This window comes from Semicossyphus pulcher, unplaced genomic scaffold (assembly GCF_022749685.1).
Source record: "Semicossyphus pulcher isolate SPU_LCO1_2020_fin unplaced genomic scaffold, fSemPul1.0.p SCAF_12, whole genome shotgun sequence".
NCBI classification, from domain to species: Eukaryota; Metazoa; Chordata; class Actinopteri; order Labriformes; family Labridae; genus Semicossyphus; species Semicossyphus pulcher.
This window is the reverse complement of record NW_027211626.1, coordinates 7,179,424-7,198,548: the sequence shown is the minus strand read 5'-3', so window position 1 is coordinate 7,198,548 and position 19,125 is coordinate 7,179,424. Positions and strand designations below refer to the sequence as shown.

Below are 19,125 nucleotides of genomic sequence, written 5' to 3'. Positions count from 1 at the left end.
TTGTTTCTTCTCTGAATAGAAAGCAAAGAATAGGGTGGATTAAAAGGCGGCCATGCCCTCGGCCACATGTGTACTGTCAGAAAGGTGAGTTTGTTTGTGCTCTCAGGTGTTTATTTTTAGTTTGGGCCAGGTACACTTGTTTAGTCTTTAACACAGGTGCAGGTTTCAACTTTGACTTTGAAAACACTATTTAAAGTTGTAGACACTCAGCTTGACCACAAACAGCCAGGTGAGTAAAGCTTGGGAATTCAACACATCATGCATAATAAAGTAAACTTTTTTAAAAGCAACATTGGTAGCTTGGGAAGAATTGAAACTTTCAGCCACAGTTTTCTTGTGTTAGGTCAATATGGTATGTCATTTATAGCCAGAAGAGATCATTTAAAAATAAAAGCCACAAAATAAAATTATTTCTGCTTTCATTTACTAGAAGGGTAAATATAGGTTAGCCACAACATCTGGAGCTGATCTCTATAACCCAGAGAGCATGTTGTTTGTCAAAATTGAACTGAAAAGAGTTGAAACTTTGGGGCACTTTATTCTCATTTTGAAACTGAAGATTTAAAGGATCCTGAAGGGAATATCCAAACACGTATGTAACCACATAAGATATTATTACAGTCTGTCACAGATACTAATACTAAACACTTTGAATTCAACAACACAACAACAACTTACTGTTACTGCATTGACTCCACAACATTATATTCTTATTTAGATTGCGGGAGGAAATCTGACTAAAACAGGTGTCCCTAAAGGCCTTCATGCAGGCTGAAATAATTGCAATTTCTGTGACGTCACAAGGTTTGCCGTGTTAGCATTGTCGCTCAAGCTTTGAGAAATATGATAACACAAACACAAAAACGCTTCAGTTACAATTGGTGGACACATCAGATTAAAGGAAGCAGGTTTTTACAGATCATGGTGAGGAATGACAGCTCTCCGACACCCAAGACTCTACGTACACACACACACACACACACACACCCATGCTTGTAGGGCAGACACCTGTTTAAACAGAGTGTTCATGAAGCATCTCACTCTCTCTCTGTGTCTTTCACTATCTCTGCATACATGCGTACAGTGTGCGCAGCCTGTCATGGTTTAGGTGGTAAGAATAGTGTTTTTGTATTTGTTTGCATAATGTGTGCTCCTCTCTTTCCTGTAGAGAAGGGCCAACAGGCTATGCATGAGTTTGAAAGATATGGGTTGAAATGACTATACTGTGATATAAAAACAAAGGTACATCAAGTAATAGGAATTAAAAATGGTGTGTTTCAAATGTGAGTATCGTCTGCCATGTTACTTCTGCTTTCAGTAACTTTTGTCTGGCTGTCTGTGTGGGAGAGTGTGACTGAGCCTGTCTGCTCCACATCTCTGCAGTCTGAGAGGAGTAAACTATTTAGTCTGGTCGTTTACCCCTCTCTGTCTCACTCTGTTTGTGTAAGAGAGAGAGAGAGGGAGGGAGAGAGAGAGAGACTGTGTGTGTGAGAAGATAAAGAGAGCATGCATGGCTGAAGCAAGCAGTGTGGCTTTCTCTCCGGCCTGTGAGCGAAAACAATAATGGCCTCTTGCCACTTGACATTCATAAATTTGTGTGACAATATGTGTGACTAAATCTCAACAAAAATGTCTTACTTGCTTTTTCTTGAGTTTTCAATATCATCTGTCCCTCTTTATCAGCTTGCTTAAGACTTTGGTCATGGGATAACACTTGGAGGAAACCTGGTCTTCATTTAGTCCATTTTCCTTGGACCTTTTTCCTTTACCAGCCGCTGTTGTTTAATAAACAAAACTTGAGTACAAACTGGTGTTTAATATTTTCCCCATCAGTCATCTCTAATGTTCAAGATAAAATTTTACAAGCCATAGTTGTAATTGCAAAATCCTGGAATAGGGTACTACCTCTTGGCCCCACTCTCTTTATCCTCAGTCTCACTGATAATATTTTCTGCTCTGTCAAGGAAGGTCTTAAATAACTATCTTTTATGTTATAAGAGGATTGCATAAAAGGATGCACACAATCTAAAGTCTAAATGCTTCTATCAGACATCATATGAATGCAGGGAACTTTCTCGTTGGGTAGGAGCCATCGTTGGTTAGATCTGTTACAAATATGCCTGTTCTGTAAGGTTGCTTGCAAAATTCTTACACAGACACGAGTGCTTCTACTTGGCAGATGATTTTTCTGTGGATGCCAACACATCTCTGCTGTTGTTAACAATATGGCTCCCACATGTGTTTTAACATGTCATGACAGGAAAAATGTGTAATTACATTAACAATGGATACTTTTTATTAAGGCTAAGTGTACCAAATCCAGAGAGCTTGGCTGGGACTCTTAATTGGAACTGAGCCATTGTTAATGTTATTAGTTACACCCTTTCCTTTCCTGCTCTTATAGGTCAAAATGTATCCTGTATTTTTTAAATACAGTTTTTATTTCCAAGTTTTCAAATCAAATTCAAAGCCTATTGTCATTGTACAAGCGAGAGTACAACGAAATTGGGATTGCCACTTCTGAGATAGATATATATATATGTATATGTATATATATATATATATATGTATATATATATATATATATATATATATATATATATATATATATATATATATACACAAACAGACAATTTAAAACAGACAGGAGACACAACGATAAATATAAGACTACAAGTAATAAAGTAGCCAGATTCATCACAGACCAACAAAGACATGTAAGCCTAAGTAAATGTCTGTATATTTTAAATGGTGAAAATGATTTGTAATCTGGAGATTTCACTCGTATATTTTGGTTAATTAAAAGCTAATATCAATGTGGGCGGGGTTAACCTTTACGTTTTGCCTCACACGTGAAGAAGATTGCGTGCTGTGCGCTCGCTGTTGTCAAGTGTCGCGAGAAGAACAGGTGGCGCGGAAATATTCCAACATGGCGGGGAAATCAAAAAAGTGGATGCTACTTAAAAGTCAGAATGTGAAAGCAAATATCTACAGACAAATATTCCCCCCCAAAATGGAAGAAGTTAATTTGGATTTGGCTAGCTTAAATTAAGCTAAACCGGAAGTGCCGGACCTGCGAGCCACTCAAGGTAAGATAAAACGCTGCTGTTGTGCCTGCCGCGGCCTTTAAATGTCATTAAATAGCGCGGTCCTTAGTTGTTCAGTTGAGTGTTGATATTGTTTTATCGTTTTATGACTGTTTGAAATGTCGTTTTTAAGTGCATAGTTAACTGCTTGTAAGAAGGTGATTGTAAGCTGTTTGGTGGTGTGGTTGTGTTGGCTTTGATGTTCAGAGCTTATCACTGTAGACCTGCTAATTGTCTGTTTTTTGCCTGTATTCATCATCTGGTTTTAATATTGGACAAAAGGTAACCTAATTACCACCTCCTTCCTCTGTTTTCTACTCTCTCGGAAAAGTCCTTTACGAAAGGGATTCACCTGTAAAGACCTTCTGATTAAATAAGACTTGTTTAATGATTTACTTAAACATGAACCACTTAAACTCTAATGTCTCTTGATAGAGGGCTCTGTTATGATAATAATGTCTACCATTATGATTATTAGAAATTATCCTGTCAAAGCATTTACACCCTTTAAATTAAACAATTTACTTAACATCAGCCATTTTTCACTGGATACAGACATGAGAGAGAGGATAGATTACAGATCGGAACACTTTACACTGTCACTCCTAATAACCCTGAGGTGTTTACCATGTGGGTGTGTGTATATGGGGCATGTGCATGAGTGTATAGATCAGTGGCTGCATGCCCATTAACAAACTTGGAACACTCTCTGTCTTCTTTTATTTGGACAGTACCACACACACATACACACACCGTATGTATGTTTACTAGTGTACAAGACCCTCACAAGTTGATGAAGCGCTTGCAGAAACACACATGCACACACACTCCCTTGTGTATTGCTGTAAGCCCATGTTTTGGAAACTCAAGCCTTCGTTCAAAGCCCCTTCAGCAAGCACCTGTGGAAGAAACACACACACACTCAGGCTCACAAACACACACTCCAAGTGTACTTAGGAATGTGAACGCTAAAGGACTCGGGTCCTCTACAACAACTCGTCCTCAGTCACTATCTACATATTAATGCCTCTTTTGTTGCGCCTCTTGTCAGATCTCTCTTCATTATTAAGCCCAATCATGACTCGCCCACTCAGCATGAATTACAGACTGATACAGGATTATGTCCACTTTATTCCATCCTTACCGGCAGCTAAAGGATGAGGTGTGATTATAGGCTCTCCGGCTAACTCACTGGGATACACACAGACACATTCGGGTTGTGATCTCACGCTCCTCCGGGGTGCTGCTGGATAAAGGAGCTGTTGTTGTAATCCCTTTGGCTGCGGCGCTTTCTCCCTCTCTGGGCAGATGCAGCAGGATTGAAGCAGGGAGGTGAGCAGACACCAGACGAGCTCTTTGGTGTGAAAATTTAGCCAGTGCAAGAACATGTGATTGGATGCACATTTAGGGCTGGTTTAATTTGCTTATATTTTGTCTTTGGTTGTGATCTGCTGCAAAACCTGATCCTGTACAACAATCTGTGCATACGATTGACATTACTGAGAGGTTATGTCAGATTTGATCACGTTTCATTTCCATTATTGACCACAAGAGATGTGCTGATTGGATTTACACCGATCAGCCATAACATTATGACCGATATGAGTGAATAACATTGATTATGTCTTTACAATGGCGCCTGGCAGTGGGTAGGATATGTTCAGCAGCAAGTGAACAGTTTGTCCTCGAAGTTGATGATGTAGTTAAAGATGTGAGCGACTTTGACAAGTGCCAAGTTGTGATCGCTTGACGACTGGGTCAGATCCTCTCCAAAACTGCAGCTCTTGTGGGGTGTTCCCGGTCTGCAGTCGTCAGTACCAACCAAAAGTAGTCCAAGGAGGGTAAATCAGTGGACTGGTACACATAATGATAGGCATAGCGTCACCCCGTCCATTAACGGGATTGGCTCCTTAGGTTTGTGACGTCTCAAACCTGCCAATCTGAAAACGTGTTGTTCAGCCTGTCCTTGGTACACTGCAGTTTAAAAGCAGACAGGCCCAGCCATGGAGATCACTGCTGATGTTGTCCCTGATATGTCTTGTAGCACATGAAGAACACCACATGGAGACGTTTACAAGGTTAAACACTTGATTTTCACTGGAGGGGGGCTTTATAGCATATCTAAAAAAAGCATTTCAATTTAAGCGTATGCTAGGATTTTGAATATTTTTACTGCTCTACCTCGATGTTAAACAGCCCTTTCCTTTTGCACTGTAATTCTAGCTTTGTTAGTTGGTTATGACAATTATGCAACAAAAACACCTGGTAGGGTGTTTAGTCATTTAGCTCTCCACAAAGCCGAGTTTGTGTGGTAAAACCGGTTAACATGTTGGGAACTAATTTTATATTTTTTGCGCAGTCGTTCGCTCTCGCTGTCCATTAATGCTCCGATTTAATCCAAAAGGTCTGGTCCTGTTTTTACATTTAGAAGAAGAATAATAATAAATGCTTCCTGGCTGGCTTTATTCATTGTTTACCCTGACATGACTCCAGAGATGGCAGCTCCAGACTGAATTATGAAGCATAGCAAAATGTGATGTTCTGGATGAGGGGCAAATCTACCAAAATATTAAAGGTTATCAAACAGTTGTGTGCCAGTTGTGGCTTGAATGAGTGCTGTGTTGTGAAGAATTAGGATGTGGGGGAGATTCGGCTCCTTTCATCGCTTAAGAGAATAAGTCGGGGAGGGCAAATTCCTCCCACCACGACAAAGGATAGAAGACAAGATCACTTACACACACACTATTAAAGAATACAGGAGTTTCTCCATGAAAGAAAAGCTGCAACAGAACAGTAAAAAAAACAGCTGTTTTACTTTTGAGTGTCTGTATAGGCTATGAGATATGAAGCCGTGTGACGATGGCGTGAGTGTGAGTTTGAAACAGGATCCTTCTCACTTCTTGTGCAATAAAATAACAACATGCAAGACTTGAACTGAATAGAAAGCTCCTCAATAAATCCATGTGTTTATAGTAAAATGCCATCGCTAATGGGCCAGAATAAGGAGAGGGGGAGAGAGGGGGAACACGGCTTCTATGCATACTTTCCAAACACAAACCTCCGTGGTGAAGCTCAAGTGCTAGAAACTGCAGTTCCTCGAGTCGCCACTTGAGGCTGGCTTCGAAAGCGAGTGAATTCCCACTCGCCCTCTTATTAAAATACCAGACTTAACAGCCGAATTATGTTTACAGCCTGGTACAGAAACGTTCTCTATAGCCAATTTCCTCTTTTATGACAACTGTCCTCACCTGTTAATTATATTATATAAGTTTTGCATAACAAGGGGCGTGTTCGCTTCGACTGAAATGTGGGCGTTGCTGGTTTTCTGCTCTGCCTCACCTCCGCTAAATGGTCACTGAACTTGACGACTCGTCTGCATTTATAGTAGACAGTATCTCAGTCTGTAGGGACCAGAGGGTGGCCGGTTCAAGTCCTGGTATGGAATCGGGAATGGAATTGGGGTGGGTAGCTGGAGAGGTGTCGGTTCCTTGTACTGGGCACAGTTGGGGATTTGGTGCCTTGTTTTTGAGCAAGGCATTGTGTGTGTGTGTCGCTATGTGTGTGTTGCATGTTTGTAATAATAGAGTGAAAACATTGAATTTCACCTCGTTGATTAATAAAGTATGTCTTCTTCTTCTATTGTTGGTTCTTTCTTGTGATTTTTATGGAAAACATTGAAAACATGGCTTGTTGTCTGTGCTCCAGTTTTATTTTTCAGAACACTAACTAGCCGGTACTGTCTGTACTCATCATTCCAGGATTGTTAGCAAGTTATTTATGTTGATGTTTTTCCACGCGAAGAAGTGGGCAAGCTTTAGTGATAAGAAGTTCTGTTAAGTTACACCGTTTGTGTCGTTCACCTGCCGCTCGCCAGAGAGTTGGGCGGACGAGTGAGCAGTTCACTACGCTCAACCACTAACCTTATAGCATTTTTTTAACTGAATAAAAATCGGCTCCACTCAGCTACCACCACAAACAGAATGTCATTATGTGGGAGACTCTTTTGTTAGCTAGCTCATTAGCCATAGGCAAACCCTTCCTCCTCTCCAGCCCTCTCGTTTGTAGTCGAGAAATGTGGTCACCACGGCCGTTATGCCAAACTCAAGGCTTCAAAACGGCAGCTGACGAAGCCACACGGCTTTGTCAAATTTTCTGACAGTCTGATATTTTCATCTGTACAGACTACCAAATGTGTGATGATATATAAATTAGCTAAATTAGCTAAAAATGTCCCCACCAAATTCTGTCTGTCTGTGTAAACTGAAAAACATTGTAACTGTCTTAGTTGCCAAAAGAGGAATAGAAAACGTATCCTGCCACGCTACTTGATGATCAAAGCAAAGGCCCATACACATACGCACGCACACACACACACACACACACTTTATCCTCCCTTGGGCCTTTGGGAGTGAAACCTTGGCAGGCTGTGATGAACTGCAGCATTGTTTCGGGTGATTGCAGGTGTCCAGCACTTTCTCTCCTCTGCCCTTCGCTCCGTCTCAAATGTTGTGACAAATTCCTTGAAAAGGTAAGCGAGGTCAGAAAATCTTCTTACACACACTTCAGAGAGCTGCAACTGGAGACACACACACACACACACACACTTCAGTGCATATCCAGCATGTGTGCAAGTGCAAAGACACACTCGCGTTTCACACAGGACCTTAGCTGAAGTTGTCTGTCAGTGTGTGGACAAGTTTCCTTGCACTTGTGTGTGTGTGTGATTGTGTGTGTGCCAAAGCAGCACAGGTGCAGTCAGGGCCACTGAGGAAGAGGCCGGCCTCCTGCCCTTTGAACTTGATCTTGAAAAGAAAGCTGTCTTTCCTTCCTGTCAAATAAACTTAACCGCCATGCCTCCGAGCTGCAGTCGGCACAAACTGGTCTGGTGAAAAGCGAGAGCCGTTCATTTATTCACAGAAAGCATTCAGACCAATACAAAAGTGTTAATTACACACTTGTCTGACATGAAGTAACAGCTATTATGAGCAGTGATTTATGTCGAAGGAGCCGCTCAGTTTTAAATGAATGCTTATTGTTTTATTTGAATGCAGTTCATCTTTTCTCTGCAGAGACAGGCCAGGAGAAGTCGCTAATTTGTTGCAGCACAAAAATGTTTAACTGAGAACTTCAGGGAGGATCTGACCAGTTTACATTGTGTCCCTCAGTGTGTATTAAGTCCAACCCGAGGGTTGTGTGTGTGTCTCAGTGTAGGTTCAAGGTTAGGGCATACTTTTTTGCTCTGAGTGTCAGTTCGACCCCGCTAGAGTTGTTACTACAATATTTGTTTTATTTGTTTTTGCACTGGTGTCTGAGATGTACTCATTGGTCGATAGTCCGGTCCAGGTATCTGAATTGTTGTTGGGAACATTTCTATATCCCTATAGCCTCTTGAAACGCACCCCTCTTGCATTTCAGTTCATGATGTGGCCTAAAAGCAAAGGGCGTAAACATGGAACAGATGCGTGAGACATGTAGAGTAAAAGGTTTTGTTCAGATGCAGGAGAGAAAACTTGACAGCTCCATGTTATCGGCAAGCAGGTGAGAGAAAGGCAGCTTGAAGTGTGGATGTAAATGAGACAATTATCTGGCCTCACAAAGGTTTTTAAGACACTTTGGGTCCTCTCTGCTCCACACAGTGAGGATGAGAGTCCCTTTCATTGGAGGTGTGGAGGAGAGACCAGTAAAAGCAGAGGGAGGTTTGAGAGGCCGTAAGTGGGCCTGAGTAGTTCCTTTATCAGACGGCTGATAGGAGAAGTCTGTGTGTCAGAGCCGCTCAATGCTCTCCTTGTCTCCGCTTATCGCTGCTAATTAAAACATTTGGATTCCTCCGGCCGGCTCTGGAGGGAGTGTGTGTCTGTCTGAGCATGTGTGTGGGAGACATGAGAGCGGAGAGGAGTCGGAGGAAGGAAATGTAGCAGCTTGGTGGACTTCCCGTCCATCTATGGACAGAGGAGCCCAACACGTGCTCGCCCTGAAGAGCTGCTAGACGAGCTGTTTCTGCAGACGCTTTACAGTTGAATTTATCTTCTTTTTCTTCATGTAAAGTTTTCATTATTTAAATTAAATATTAATTGTTGTTTTAGATGTTGCATGAAGATAGATTTGTAAAAGTTTTGTGTGGAAATAATGCGTCTCTTTCCATCTTACTCCTCACTAAGCTTTACCTTTTGTGCTTTATCTTAATCTGCCTCCAAAACCACTCAGACTCTCAGGCCTCAACATCCTGTATCTGCTCCCAATGGACTCACACAAACACACGCACCATGTGGACTAGACCTGTGCTAGAAATGAGCCTGTTCTCTAAAGTTCTGGGTGGGCTCATCTTTCTAATCCTCTGCCTGACCCCCTGCTCCTGCTCTGACAAACACTGAGCCGGGATCACTGCACGTCTTTGTATATGCACCGCACTGTGACCGCTGTGGCACTGCTGGGTGCTGAACTCTGCTCAGCCTCAAACCTAAAAACAATGAGATTTGTCAAGAGATGTTTAAACTGTAGACCAGTTTTTATTTCTCAACAGCAGCTTTTTACACTGCAGCAACAGTCAGTCCCTCCAGGAAGTCCTGATGTTGCAATCACAACAATTAATCAGAAATTTAACCAAACCCTGTGCATTTTGCGCGATCTTGAAAATTTGTCAAATCGTTGCATTTTTCTGCAGATCAAATCCCTGACAATGTCTAATGTAAGGTTCTACTTGTACTGTATATCTTTTTCTTTATTTGTTTTGGTTTTTTGACCTTTATGCCTGTGTTTAGGGAGAGGAACGAGGAGAGGAGAGAAGAGAACAGGGATGATACGCTGCAAAGGGCCGAGGTTGGAAGTCAAACCCGAGGACTGTAGCCTCTGTACATGGGACACACGATTTAACCGCTCCGCTAAACCAGCACTCTAGTTTACCGTATCTATAATATCTTTGAATGCTGCATGTTAGAGACTTCCTTTTATTTTGCTGTGAAGCAGACAGCTGCGCCGCTCTAATGAGACTCCCTTGCAATCGTCTCTCTAAACTCCAAACTACCATGTCTGTAAGGAAGACCTTCCAGCTGCACTTCTTTATCTGCAAATTAAGCATATTAAAGTTGTAATCTCGAAGATCTCAGTTTCGTTCTCTTTGGCGGCACCTGTGGCGATAAACGGTAATCACAGGAGCACACTTCCCAGATATCCAGTCAGTGCTGCATGTGTGACGTCCACGGTTGGCTCCGGTTGTAACTCTTGATTTTCCTCGCTGACGGTCGCTTTCCTTTTTAGACTGTTTTCCTTCATCTGAGCGTCGAGTTTGTTTGTTTTTCTTTGGATTTTCACTTATTTTTGAAGTTGTATCTGTAGTCATCTTTTCTTTGTTTGTTCAGCCATAGTAGATTACTGTTTACTCGCAACACTTGCAGAGAGCGGAAAAGCAGCCGCTTAGCTCCGCCTACCCTCTCTAGCAGACCAACCACTGCTGGCTGATGGAGAACGCGTCACTAACTGGGCGCCGCTTGTGATTTTTTCCGCAAAAGTCGCCTCCGACACCCAGTCTGTAATACTGCAAATACAAAGGCTTTCATCAGTGGGCCATAGGCAGTAATCCAACATGGCAGATTCAACAATGTAGGCTGATTATATGGAATCAGTTCAAATTGTGAGCAAAGGTGTGACATCTAATTCCTTTTCAAACCGGGGGCTTGTTAGCGCCGATGCGGCGGGTGTGATTGATGTGTCGTCCCCACGGGGAGTTGATGTCTCATAGCTTTACTGTAAATGTTTACATTCCTACATGAACTGATGCTATCTGCTAATAGTTTCTGGAACAAGCCGAAAACGTCCTCTGGGAGGGATTATTTGGTGTGTGTGTGTGTGTGTGTGTGTGTGTGTGTGTGTGTGTGTGTGTGTGTGTGTGTGTGTGTGTGTGTGTGTGTGTGTGTGTGTGTGTGTGTGTGTGTGTGTGTGTGTGTGTGTGTGTGTGTGTGTGTGTGTGTGTGTGTGTGTGTGTGTGTGTGTGTGAGAGAAAGACCAGGTCAAAGGGAAGCTGATCTGTCTTTAAACAGAGGTATTAACCATGACCCCTTTACTTCCTGAGTCCTGCCCTGCGTCCGCCGAGGGCCACAACGTTAACAGCAGCCAAACACTCGCTTCTGCTCCAACATTTAACGGTTGTTTTATTTCTTTCTGATCGAACAATCAACAGCTGGCAGGGGATGAATGCTTTTCTGAAGCCTCTCCCGGTGTAACTTTCGTGTGAGCTCTTAATGTGTTCGTATTAGCCGGCAGTCTTTGTGCCAGCAGCAGCTAAGTGGAGATGATATTGTTCAGATCAACAAGGCCCTTGAGAAAATGATTCCTGTTACAATAGACACATCGGAAATGCACGTCTAATTGCCCGACAGGAGCTGTGAGAACTCTCCGTCAGTAGATCTGTATCTCAAAGTGCAGCCAAGCGTGGATTAGGCGAGGACTGTCATTCTTGTGTTGCTCACTGTGGCTCGGCCGCACCTTCAACACATTCCTCTGCTGACATAAAAGACAACAGGAAATTACCTGTTTCCACTGGCATTAATAATAACTCCTTTTAATCCGCCCTTTAATGCTTTATTGTTAAGCTGTTCATGCTGATTGTTCTCAAAGAGGCAGAGGAACATGTTCTGCTGCAGCCTGGCTCCCGTCAGTCTCTCTCTGTCTCTGCTTTATGAGCCTATTCACGGGGAGGCACACTAATAAAGCACATCTCAAGATGTTTACATACTTGAGCATTACATATTTATACATGCAGTAATGCTGGATGGCTCTGTGGACTACTGTGTGTAACAACACACACTTACTGAGGTCTGGGAATGTTAGGCAAGACAATCACGCAGGTTTTAAACAAGCCCAAAGGTCAGACACAGAGAGAAAACAAAGGCTAATTTAGGGCTCAAAGTGCTGCTAACGTCCTCGTTCGACAGTGCTGGTGATAAAAAAGTCACATTATGGGATTGTGATCAAATTTATGTTGAATTTTGATAAAGTATGGATTTATTTTTACGCTACGTTTCTGTTTAATAAGGTAATCGTTGTTGGTCACATGCGGAAGCTACTGAAATATTAGCAGCAATAAAATCCAATGTAACGAGGTGTGTCTCATTCATCCAAGTGAGCAGTAACATCTGACATTGATTTGAGGACACTGGGTCACATGACACGGAAGCTATTGAACAAAAAACATATATTTACATAAAAATATTAATATACGGTTATATTAATATACAGGTTTAAGGTAATCAGTTTCCTCAGTTGAAATGAGTCGACACAGGAGACTTTTAAGTTGACTAAGTTCATCTTACTTCATTGATCAAAATGCTCATTTTAAGTTCAATACTCTGAATGGAATGAACTGTTTACTTCATTTAAGATTTGCATGTAAATAAATGTCTGTTTAGTAAAACCTTTGCATTTGCAGAATATAGCAGTATTACAGTCTGGGTGTCTGATGTCACAAGCGGCGCCCAGTTAGTGACGCGTTCTCCATCAGCCAGCAGTGGTTGGTCTGCCAGAGAGAGTAGGCGGAGCTAAGCGGCTGCTTTTCCGGATCTCTGCAAGTGCTGCGAGTAAACAGTAATTTACTATGGCTGAACAAACAAAGAAAAGATCGATGACTACAGATACAACTTCAACAATAGGTGAAAATCCAATTTTGAATTGGACCTAATGACTGTATATATAGATGGACGACGCGTCTCCATCTGCTCTCATTGTACGGAATTGATGCCAAAATAGCCCCTGTGATCGGCGCTGTCACGTCGTTTGGAGTCTGCGCAGTTTGGGTGACGCCGCAGTAGCCACATCCGCTAACCAAAACACACTTAACTTACCGAAAAAACAACAAAGATCCCGCACGCCGGCGTGTTTAACAGCAGAACAGCTTCTTGTGTTGGTCTGAAGTAGATGTTCACAGATATGTAAACTTCAGTGACTGTAGTGATTGTTTTAGTTTCCTCTCACCGTTCCTCCTCTACTCTGCTAATCCGGAAAAGATCGGCTGCAGGAGCTGTATTTGTCAACAGAGCTGTCAATCATCCTTTTTACAGCATCAAATAACTAATTAAAAATAAACTTGTCAGAAAAACGACTTGTCCCATCTGTTAACATGTAGGAGGCGGGCTTTACGACCTATACTGCAGCCAGCCAGCAGGGGGCGATAGAGAGGGTTTGGCTTCACTTTTATGGAGCTGTCATGTCGTCCATCTTTATACAGTCTATGGTGGCACCCAAGAGCACGAAACTGAAATCTTCTAGGTTGAAATCTTGATCGCCTGCTTGTGTTTCTTACCTCATTAAACTTTATGTAACGTAACCATCCACCCAGATTTGAACTAATGACTCAGTGAGAGTAATTATAAACAGGGAGCTCCCTCTGCTGAACAACATTCTGAATACCAATCTAATGTTCAAGCTGACTTATTAAATACGAGCTCCATTGTTCTCGCATCGTCACAGGTTGTATCGTTCCCGCCTGTGACCTGTTCTCAATGGAAATACACTCCATGACATCACATGCTGGGTGCAGGGGAGGAAAATCTTAGCTTGTCATGGTAGAGAGCAGTGACTAAAAAAACAACCACTCAGCTGCACAATGTGAATAATTAGAGTTCAAAGGAAGAGGCATTCCTCACAGCCACAGTGCAACACCAGGACCATCCCTGCTTAATACTAAGTGTTAAATCAAATACACCCTTTGTTAATGAGAGCAATGAAACTTAATGGTCTGTTGGTGAATTGTTAGGACAGTCTTAATGTGATGCGTTATGTCTCCCTCCCTTAAACCTGTTGTGTCACCCACTCAGCACAGCTTCAAGTGCTGTTTTGATACAAGAGATAAATGAGGTTTGGTCTGCAGCCAGAGGATGGCACACAGTGATCCTCTCTGCCTGCCAAAGCAGCTCGTTGTGGGAGAAGGGAAGTCGGAGGACGGATTTCAGTTCACAGATGTTTGATGTTACGCCCTCTTTAATGTTGGTTTATCGTAATGATAATATTTGTGACGCTTGGATAGACAGGAGGCCGCGCTGTAGGCAGAAAACACGGAACTATTTACCTTGTAGTGTCGTGTGCACTGAACATGTCACATAAGTACATCTGTCTTTTTTTATGTTATCACATTTTTTATCTATTTTATTCATTTTTTATCTATTTTACATTTTGGTCGAGGCAGATGATTGTCCACCAATGAGTCTGGTTCTGCTCGAGGTTTCTGCCTGTTGAAAGGAAGTTTTTCCTCGCCACTTACGCCAAGTGTTTGCTCATTGTGGATTCATGTTTGGCCGCTCTAAATATTAAAACAGAGAACAGTTTCGACCTGTTCTTTATGTAAAGAAACTTAAGCCTCTTTCCCACCAGTCAAAAAAAAATGCTAACACACGGCTTTTATGCTTAGTGGGAAAGGTTACAATCTGCATTCAGTCAAATGACTCTGCAGTAGACCCGGGTGATTATCGCCTCTGCATTGATGGGAACACAAAACCTGTTTCGACACGCTAATCTCCGCCCACTTTCCACCGCGATGCTATGCTCCGTCGGTAACTTCTGCGACTCCTCATCATCTCAGCTACAAATTCCGCCCGGCTCCGTCCGAGCAGCGCTCGAACATCGTTCCAAATTTGATAAACCGACTGAATGAGTAATAGATATGATAAAGACCTTACCACCGTAACATTTTCACTGTTTACTCACCCTGTCTCCGGTGCGTTTGTGATGTCAGACGGATGCAGCAGAAAAGAGACCGACAGGAGTATACTCCACTGGAAATGGGAACAGAGACAATCGGCATCTATAAGCGGGCTGAAAAACACGCATCAACGTCAAAATTTCGGTGGGAAAGAGGTATTATTTTATATGTTGCACACCACACAGGGAGGTGCGTTTGGCGTGCCCTCCGCATCAGCTTTCAGCCTCTTCTGGTGCCACACAATCCTGGCCGTTAAAGCGCCTAACTAGAAAGCACAATCAGTTCAGGACTAACTCAAAGCACTCGTCACCTTTTAGGAATTATGTTTTTTATTTTCCTAGCGAGCACCGTCGTGTGTTTTCCTTTTGGGATGAGGGTGCAGTCTTTTCACTATAGGCCTGATTAATGTGTGCTGTCTTGTGCAGCCCGGCTGCATGGTGCAACATCTCTACGGTCTATTGACCCTCTCTGACTCATGCAGCACCGAGGAGAAGAAAGTAGGACCATGCAGGACACTTAACAACAAAAACAGAAGTAAATATTCACCTTCTACCATCGGGCAATAAAATGAGTCAGTTTGTGTAATCCCAGAATAAAAGAAAACCTAATTTGCTGTTATCTGCATTTCTTGCTTTCTTTAGTCCTGTTTGGTGATAAACTCCATCCCAGACACACACACGACCCGCTCTCCAAAGGGCACCTTCAGGTCTAAACCTCAGATAAAGAATGTGTTCTTTAACATGTTAAATTGAGTTTCATGATCCATAAAACTGTCTCATAAATAAACAAATACCTCCTTAAAACGTCATCGTACTCACACGTAGCGTTTAGCTGCTTTCTCTCATTGAGAGTGTATAAAGTCAGGATTCCTTTCAGCTCTGTCGCGCGGCTTTAAACGGACTCTTCCTGGCACTCAGATCAGACAGAAGAAGAAAAGCCAGTGTGGGAAATCACATTAAAGTTTTCAGAATAGTGACAGCCTCCTCAGCTTGATTTAGAGGAAAAACTACAATCCTACAATCCTTTTGGAATATTAAATTTCCCAAGTTAGCAAAAATGAGACTACATCTATGAGAAACCTAGTTGACCTTTTTCTGGGAGCAAAAAGAAGAAATACACAACCTTCCACTTTTCCTGACATTCCAGTAGTTGGTGTGCAGTCCCTTTAAATAAAGGTGTAACTTTATACCATACCACGTCACTTTAGATACCTTTTTATTTTATCTTTTATTTCTATTTGTATTTACCTTCCTGCTACTTTGTCTTCTGCTGTTGCAACACCTAAATATCCCCCCTGGGGATCAATAAAGATTGATCTTATTTAATCAGCTAATTTATCTTAAATAGAATATTAAGTTAAGAGTTATCACTAGCCAACAGATCAGAGAAAATAATTTGATATATCATTTAAATTATTATTCTTGTGAAAAGTCACTACAGATTACAAACCCACTCACACCCAGGTCCTATAAGGTCTCCCCACACATAATTACATGTATCAATGGACAGTCTCAGAAGCTCTTTTTAATGCCTCATAGATCCACACAGCGGCAACATTTCAAATGTGTTTCATCTGGTGAGAGACATTTGCATCTTATACATTTCAGGCCACTTTCTGATTCTTATAACACACAACAAATGACAACAAACAAACATAAAAACCCTGTGCAGTCAGTTTGGCAGCATACAGAATGGTGTTGGAGACATCAGTTCCCTCCACACTGCAGGCTGTTGATGCTCCAGGGCCGGCAGCAGTAGTGCATGCACGGGTACTGAAATGGCTGGTACAGAGGCGCAGTCATTGGGAAGTGTAGTCCATTAACCTGATGCTGCTTATGACTGTCCCTCACCAGCACTTTCACTGCCACTCTCTTCGGTGACCCACACGCCGCCAGCTCGGCCGCCATCTGCCGCCGTTTGGTTTTATACCTCCGGTTCTGGAACCAGATTTTCACCTGGGTCTCTGTGAGTTTCAGCGCTCCTGCCAGGTCGGCCCGTTCCGGGCCTGAGAGGTACCGCTGCGCTTGGAAGCGGCGCTCCAGCTCGTAGACCTGCGCGTGAGAGAAGGCCGCTCTGGAGCGCTTCTTGGTGCCGGGCCTGCGCTGCTGAACGTCGGATGAACAGCTGACCATGTCCCCGCTGTGATGATGATGTTCCTCCTCTTCTGCATCCACCTCCTTCTTCTGCCGTTCATCCCGCTGCACACACTGTGGGTGCTGTTCTGCAGCGCCTGGGGATGACGACATAAATGTGTGACGACAAAATAGACCTGTTAACAAAATCATTACGCCGCTGAGATGCTGGTCAATTTCTGATTGGCCAGTGTGAATTTTTCCTTTCCATTGCTGTCCCACTGTCAGGAAGTCAGGGCACAGAATGATTTATAAGATGAAACTAATGTTTTATTTTCCACTCGAGTCTGAGTTTATTTCTTAAACATCAAAGTCTAAAATCTGACTGAACAAACTGGTTAACTGAGATATTAAATTGAGTTTTTGTGCTTTTTTTTCAGATGTTCTTTAAAATCTATAAAATCAATGACTTCGATCATGTGATTGGCTGTTCAGCAAAACAGAGAAAATGCCAGGTGGGATTACACTCAGTCTTTTTCGGTTACACATATAAATAACACACAATAAATACGGGTTCAAACGTTCTTTAAAATTTTTTATTAACGCAGATCCCTCTGTGCAAAATATTACATTTAAATCTTTTTAAATGTACTCAAATAAGTCCGACTTTGAGTTGGATAAAAGGCGCGTAATTAACGGAAATAACCGCAGAAAATATTATATCATAAATTATCTGTTTTTAGATTAAAACCATATTTTATCTCGAAAACTGAGTTGAGGAGCGAAACATTTCTTCTGATTTCTAATCAAAATTCTAGTTCTAGAATAATATAACTTTTTCTGTCTTACGCAGACATACCACTTTGTGCAGATATAATCTAAATGCAACTTATTGTCATATTTCTTGCAGTATAAAGAGTCTGAATTCCTCGCTGCTAAACAGAACAGAACTGCTCACCGTCTCTGCGCTCAGTCTCCTCTCCTGCGGACTCCTCGCTGGAGTTCTCAGATCGCAGGTTTCCAACAGACAGACTGAGACCTGCACGAGGTCCCTTCAGCTCGTTGCTGCTCTCATCCGCGTCTCGATGAGACACATCTGGGACTCTCGTGTCGACACGCCCGGTGCAGATGTGTTGCTCCTCTGCACTCCTGGTACCGGGCTTCACCTGGTAATCACGTCCTGTCAGGATGTCCTTGATGGAGAAGGGCGAAAAACTTAATGTCATGATTGATAGCAGCGCGCTCCCGCGTGTGATTTATTTGGAGGCATCAAGAGATCAGCCACTACAAAGCAAACGTCCTGACTGATTCCTTTCACTGCTCTCTTTGATTTCTCTAACTTAATTGTGGTGAACTATAAGTCCGGTCTGCTAATGAACAGCCTGCATTAGGATCTGTCAAGTCTATAAAAACATTCTCAGCAGCGGCAGCTCAAGGTGACCTCTGATTGGCTGTTTTCTCAGTCTGGTGCCTCCTTCGCGCCGCCCAGCTCCGCGCTGCTCTCTGAGTAAGGATGAGGGACACTCACAGTATTTTACAGCGTTGATATTTAATGTAACGAACGTAAAGTAGCATTTAAAAGATGTTTGTCGCTCCAGAGATTAATTTTCTAGGGTCTGTGAAAGTATGTGGAGAATAAGAGCGTAATTTATCCCATAGTTGAGAAATAGAAATATATCCGTGAATATTAGACATTAATCTGGGACTCAGGCTGGATGTTGTCAACTATTCTTGCAAAATGTGTCTGTTTCAGCCTCTGTGTGTTCACAAACTATTAATTATATGTGAATTGAGTAAGAAACCCTTGTGCGTAAAGTTCACCAATCGTGCGTAAAACGTAACTTCGCGCAGAACGTGTGAGGATTTAGATCCTCACAATACTGCAGCTTCACACGTATATGAGGTATTAAACAGGTTTGATTTACCACTTAATTTCACAGTACATTTTAAGGACAATTTTGATTAGAATTTGCTTTAATCCACCGTTTAAATTAAATTGATTAATCATGTAATTCTTCATAATTGTGGATTTTAGCAATTGTTCTGCGTTATGCAGAATGTGGATAGTTTTTAATCTAAAGTCTTCCATGTTCAGCCTGAGATGTTGGAGGCCATGATTTCTCCAACCAAAGAGTTTGTTTAAAACAAAACAAAAAGTCAGAAATGTCACTAAATACCCGAGAAACCAGGTGTAGAATATTTTGATATGAACAGATTACTTTCAGCTTTGTTGCTCAAACAGCAGAGTAGCGCCGCCATGTGGTCATGATGCATCACTTCC

At 42.2% G+C, this 19,125-nt stretch overlaps 1 protein-coding gene across 1 annotated transcript; it reads right to left on the bottom strand.

The window, feature by feature from the left end:
* Positions 1–16,276: 16,276 nt before the first annotated feature.
* nkx3.3 (NK3 homeobox 3) lies at positions 16,277–18,214 on the bottom strand. Its single transcript, XM_069659006.1, has 2 exons — positions 17,803–18,214; positions 16,277–17,002 (listed from the first exon to the last, which is right to left on the bottom strand). Exons 1-2 carry the CDS (start codon positions 18,068–18,070, stop codon positions 16,479–16,481), a joined length of 792 nt encoding a protein of 263 aa, XP_069515107.1. The 5' UTR covers positions 18,071–18,214; the 3' UTR covers positions 16,277–16,478.
* Positions 18,215–19,125: the final 911 nt, after the last annotated feature.

Coding starts and splice junctions, on each gene's coding strand:
- nkx3.3 (XM_069659006.1), bottom strand. CDS start 18,070: ATGACATTAAGTTTTTCGCCCTTCTCCATCAAGGACATCCTGACAGGA. Junction 17,003..17,802: donor GGAGACTGAGCGCAGAGACG/GTGAGCAGTTCT, acceptor CGTCATCCCCAG/GCGCTGCAGAACAGCACCCA.